The following is a 6,034-nucleotide window of genomic DNA, read 5'->3' as shown; positions in this document are numbered from 1 at the left end:
GGGAGGAGGGAACGTGGGTGGAGGGGTGGAGAAAGCATAGACAAAGAGGGAAGCGGAACCAAAGAGAGGATTGTAGGGGGATGGGGAGAGGAAGGGAGGGAGGAGATAGAGGGTAGTGAGGGGAGCCGGACGAAGCCTTACTTGTGGGCATTGTACAGAGGCACATAGAAGCCGGTGTCCGTCATCCCTAGGGGCTCTGTGAGGAAGGGGAGGAAAGAGTCAAGGCAAGACATGCTGTGGCGATCGGCCGAGCAAGTGTCTTATTGGGACAGATGGTGGACGTGGAATCGAAGAGAGTCGAGGTACACTCGGCTAGGGTGAGGGTTAGGGGTAGGGGTAGGGTGGCTTATGCCGTGGCCCTTCCAGCGAGCCTTAAGCCCCAGGGAGTGACAGAGGGAGCGTAGACACTGGCTCCACGACAGGGAAACCAGTCTGGGAAGGATGTCGTACCGAGGAGGCGCCGCTGGAGGAATTCGTCGATGGGCAGTCCGGTGACCAGGGAAGCGATCAGGAGGAGCACGTCGGTGCTGAGGCCGTACTGCCATTTCGTGCCTGAGGGGGTAGGAAGCAGGTGAAACGGGAGAAGAAAGGCGGAAGAAAGGGAAAGCGCGACGGAAGGGAATGGAAAGGGAGGGCCGTGGTTAAGGTGATGAACAGGGTGGAGGGGAGGGGAGAGGAAAGAAGAAGGCGGGGGGAGGAGGATCATAGCGGGGAGGAAAATAGCCTTCAATGGTGATGAGAATAGAGGCTGTGACTTACCAGGCTGGCATGTGAGGGGAAGTTTGGCCACCCGCTTGATTTTGGTAGCTGTGATGAATTTGGAGGGAGAACGGTCGGCTCACTGCAGGAATCCTCTCGGCGCTTTTGCCCGTTAACCTTGCACAAACAAAACTCTCTGCTACGCTCCCGTTCATTGTGACTTTATCTTTCCCGGCTCATCTCCCTTAGTGTGGTTACACCGCCGGCTCCCTTCCCCACTTTCCCTTCCTCACATTGGTGCTGCCCCCTCCTCCCCCCCCTCCTTCCTCTTCTCCTTCCCTCCCTCCTTCCCTATCTCCTTCCCTCCCTACCTAGGTCCTCGTCCGGGTTGAGGATGTCGTTCTTGTTGTAAAGCTGATCCACATGCGTATTGTCCATGAACCCGTACGTCAGGCCGGACCTGTGTGGGAGGTAGGAAGGGAGGAAGGGGGGGAGGAAAGGAGGAAGGGGGGGAGGAAGGGAGGGAGGACGTGATGGGCGCCGAGTATTGACAGCGACGTTCGCTCTCTCTCGACGCAGCGGTGGTATACGCTCTACCTAAGTCTTGCTTAAGGTTACAGCAACTTACGTGTGGGTCAGGAGGTGCCAGATGGTTATGGGCCGCTCCAAGGCCACGTTGGTGCCGCTGTGCTCGTGGGGGGGGGGATCCGTATAAGCGTCAATCAGGCATTGCGTGCGGGATAAGGTGGGTACGAGCATGCCATGCGCATATTGAAATAACATTATATTGGGATGGGGACGGCCAGGATAAATAAAGTTGGACATAGGGACCGCTGAGGTCAGCCGCACATGCGCGTCTCCCTCCCTCCCGCCCGCCCTCCCTCCATCCTTCCTTCTGCCCCCCACGTACGTAATGGGGTCGTACACCTTCATGGTGGCGAACTCAGGGATGTACAAAGAAACGGGGTCGTTGTAACTGACGAGGCCCTGGTGGGCGGGGAACGAGGGGGCAAGGGAAAGGGAGGGAGGGAGAAAAGAGGAGATTTGGAGGCGGAATGAGGCCGGGAAAAGCGAGTGGCAAACCCCACTTATGTCTCCTTGCTGCCTGAGTTCTACGTCTCTTAATCCTTCTGCCCTTCTTCCACCCTTCTTTTATTTCTCGCGTCCCCGCTGACTTCTCTCGTGCCACGGACCTCGTCTATCAGCGTGAGAAAGGCGGCCGTGCTGATCGGCTTGGACTGAGAAAAAATCCGGAAAATCGTGTCCTGGGAGGGCAATACAGTAGAGATCCATGAGTCTATTCTCAGCATGATTGCTTCTCTGTGTAGGCATGCTCACCGCTCGTATGGGTTGCTCCGTCTCCACGTTCGCGTAGCCGTACGTCTGCATCGTCACGATCTCTCCGTCTTTCATCACGGAGAAGGAGGCGCCCCCAATTTTACCTTTAGAGAAATTGGTGGTGGAAATCAATGATAACGCATTAGTGTCTTCACAAAAACATTAAAGTATGTTCAGGAACGCAGATACGTGTGTGGGGCTCAGACGTAACATCGGCCGCATGCTATTTGATGCCCTGCTCAAGCGCGACATCAGAATTTCCCTGGCATTCCCTGTCTTACACATTCTGCTCAATATATAAGTTCTCCAAAACCATACTTACTGTCTTCGACGAGCGATGCGATGCGTGTGTGGGCCTCCTCCAGATGTACACTGGACATCTCCACACTTTCAGGAGAAAAGGCAACAGGAAAGGGGAGGGAATTGCCGCTGTCCAGCCATGCTTTAGCTGCCGTGGTTGCGCCTTGCCAGATACCCTCCAAGTCTCCCTGAGCACGCGCAATTGTCGGGATCAGCAGGTGTAGTAAGCAAAGAAAATTGCGTCGGGCCATGGCTTCTGCAAAAAAGAAGATAAATTCGGAAAAAATAAGCCTAAATCAGCACAATTAATGATAAATGCTAAAGGATGCACCGTTAAACAAATTGAAAGCCCAGCATTATTTGGAAAATAACGCGAGTCCCTCTTCATGTGAGCCCAGACTCGGGGAGAAGGGTAGAGCGGCATCGTCCGATACGGGGTAAGCTCCTCCAGCATCGTAGGCATGCTCATTTAATAACTGCAGAATTGACATCAATGATCGGGTCTCCATCCTTAAGCGTAATCTAAGTCATTCTAGCTCTGGAAACGCTTAAGAGAAAGGTTAAGGCACTCGGGAAAAAGGGATGCCTTTTGTCGTCGAACGGCGGCAGTTGAACCGCTGGCGACTTGAATAAACCGTTTTTCAATTTTTTGAATTCGTTTGACTTGACGACTGCACGTTCTCGTTACACATTCAACTGCACATAAGGAATGGCTTTGTCGGCCCATTGGTGTACAAAAAATATGTTGCGCTTGTGGCATGTGCGAAGAGCGCATGTGGTGGTCGCGCAGCGATGGAGTCAAGGTGAGGCTACAAAGGGATAAATCCCCCGAGGAGGTTTGTAATGGCCGCGAACCTGGGTCGGATTTTCATTTGCATAATTTGATCCATATCACATGTTTTATTTGACCTACGTGAAGGTAGCAGTCTTGAAGAAGCGCACAATTACATCGTGTCAATCTACTTTGTATTGATTTATTGCATATGATGGTCCTCATCTACCCTTCTGTTTCTTCTTTTTCTTCTTGCTCCTCTTGTCCTTTCGCGCAGATGACAAGCTGGAAGGGGATATAGAACGGTGACTTTTTGTTTGCTGGCCATCTTCTTCAAGGAATCGGTCGGATGATGATCTTACTGAAGGTAGCGTTTCCTCACACCCATGTTCTCTCATCGAGTATTCCATCTCCAATGCGTCCAGCCGCTTTCTTCCCCGCAACTCCCGCCATATAAGCGCCCGAAGCCGCTTAAAGGCCTCCAATTCGGCTGCAGCTTTCTGAGAATTAGATCGTTGAATTTAATGGCAAATGAAATAGGGTGAAAGGGACTTGAAAGTCTTTCTGTGTCTTTATACTCGACAATCACATGTATTTATTGAAACATAGGGTCAAAGATATACGCACCACTTCTTCTTCCTTTTTTGCTTCTGCATCCTGCTCAGCTGCGCTTTTTTTTTTCCTTTTTTCTTTTGTCATATCTTTTATTCGCACTTTCTCGTGCTGTACAACTGCCTGACGCATTACGTTTTTGTGCTGATACCTATGGACAGAGAATAAAGATAGAAGGTACGTGTATAATATGTCAAAAGTCAGATCTCATAGATTAATGAGCGAAACTGAATTGATTTCACGCCTGTCTCACGAGTCTCGATGCATATACTTCCGGAGACTGTGCTCTTTCGTGCCCTCATACAAAATCCCATTCCTCTTGGCTACTTCACACGTACCCCACACCAATCTCATGATTTTCCCATACCCTGCGATCTACGATGGATGTATTCCTAATGCGATCACGCAGGGGAAAGCTGATGAGTAAAATGATGTTATGATTCAGCTTGTTTCCGATGCCTTATCTTGAATATAGTCCAGACATATGTATTCCAATTGTAAAAATACTTTATCCTTGTAACCCTCATTCTTTTCAAGCGGCACTTACCTTTCCTTGAGCTCTTTGTCCCTTTGTCGCTCCTCCCGCATCAAGGCCATTTCCAACTCCAAGCCTGCAGGGATTGCCTGGATATAGACAAACTGCTTACGCATTCTATATATTAGGATCTCTGGACCTATGCACTTCCTTACCTTTTGTCTGAAAAAGGCATTGCCCGTCTCCTCCTCCTCATCTCCTCCTTCCTCTTGTCCCTCGTCGCCCGCAAAGCGCCCGTGCCGTGACGCCCGAGCGAAAGCCTCGACAGTGCCTGGAAGCATGTCCATATTTGCATCCTCCATGTTTCTTGCTGTCGGTGTGAAGTGAACGGGAACAAAACGTGAAAAGAAATACCAATTTAGCTAGGGGAAACAAAACAGTGCCCCATCTCGAGGGGGGAGGTTAATTTTTCGAAGATGTTTCCAGAGCCCTGCCTTAGCCACGCGATGTGAGCCATTCTTTCTAGCATTATGGCGTGATGGGGGATAGGTTTGACATGAACTTTGCTCTCAGGGTATATAGACGGCGCGACAGGTGTGAGTGGGACAACATGTTTTTGCTGGTGTGCACATTCTTCTGTCTCGATTACCTCTTCCCGCTACAGCGGGTTCCCAGACCTTGGAGACTTGGCAGGTAATGATATTTTATTTTTTCCCTGATCATAGCTAAGAGAGAAGTCCTCTTTCGTCACTCGTAGAATGAAGCTTTTTTGGTCAGCTAGTCTTTCTCGTACTTCAAGTGGCAACAACTAGTACAAGAAACAGGAGGACAGACTCGTCTCTCTGGGCACTGCACTGGAATGGGAATAAAAGTGTTCAGGTGTATTTTAAAGAATTGGGGAAAACGCTTGCGTCGGTACGCATAGCCTGGTTTCATTCAAGTGGACGTTTCGGGGAGTATAGACAGTGATCGGGTGCAAAGACTCAGCCTGTTCTCTCCAAACAAGAAAGACAACGCGAAGCAGTACGGAAGCGCGATCATTTGAGCCGACAGTTGCCATTCCTTTCCTTACAAAAATTAAAGTTGCACATGTTGGCACCGAATGCTCACTTCAGAAAGTCTAGGGTCCAACAGGCCTCCAATTCGGGCCCTGTCTCCCCTTCGGCCCTCATCCCCACCTGACCGTCATTCCACACACCTACCTCCTTCTCCTTCGCCCCCATTCCCACGACGGCGAAGAGCTTGGAGGGAAGTTCTCCATTCTCGCCGTCCCTTGCTAAAAGCTGGGCTCGAAACAAAGCTACCGTTGCTTTCGCCCCCGCCTTGTCGGCAGTCATCAGTGTCATCCGTCCAGTCCCCATCTCTCCCTCGCGTGCACGGACCGCACAGATATATTTACCCCCCCATTTAAGCACAAAATGGGAATCACCGCCCCCCATTGCCTCGATCTCCCATTGCCCTACGTTGTAAGAGTGATGAGAAGGGAAGGCGTGGGGATGGGGTGGGAGGGAAGCGGATCGATCGAGCACAGGAGCGGGAGCAGGAGGCGAGAGCACGGGCACACATCGCAGCGTCCCAACGAAAATGCACAGGAGACAGGATGCTTTCCGAAGGAAGCTTCAATGCGCCTGTCCCTATCCCTTCTGCCCTCCAAGCGCTTTTCCCCTCCCCCCCCCCTCCTACCTGGATCTACGAGGGTCTCGCACTCTCCCATGCCCGCCTTCACCTCCCCCGCCTGCAACACGACCACCGGGCACCACACATGCGCCTCTTTCCCTCTCTCTTCATTCCCCCAACGCCTTTGCGTCTTGACCAGGAGGGAGACGTCGGGATAGGCG

At 51.5% G+C, this 6,034-nt stretch overlaps 1 protein-coding gene across 1 annotated transcript; it reads right to left on the bottom strand.

The window, feature by feature from the left end:
- Positions 1-3,580: 3,580 nt before the first annotated feature.
- NGA_0319500 (uncharacterized protein) lies at positions 3,581-4,558 on the bottom strand (the record flags this gene model as incomplete). Its single annotated transcript, XM_005856124.1, has 4 exons — positions 3,581-3,599; positions 4,060-4,137; positions 4,269-4,345; positions 4,412-4,558. The coding sequence occupies 4 exons, from the start codon at positions 4,556-4,558 to the stop codon at positions 3,581-3,583; spliced, it is 321 nt and encodes a 106-aa protein (XP_005856186.1).
- Between the last annotated feature and the right edge of the window lie 1,476 nt (positions 4,559-6,034).

The sequence above is a fragment of the Nannochloropsis gaditana genome (assembly GCF_000240725.1).
Source record: "Nannochloropsis gaditana CCMP526 unplaced genomic scaffold scaffold035, whole genome shotgun sequence".
Taxonomy (NCBI): domain Eukaryota; class Eustigmatophyceae; order Eustigmatales; family Monodopsidaceae; genus Microchloropsis; species Microchloropsis gaditana.
The sequence above is the reverse complement of the archived record's forward strand: the minus strand, read 5'-3'. Positions and strand labels throughout refer to the sequence as shown.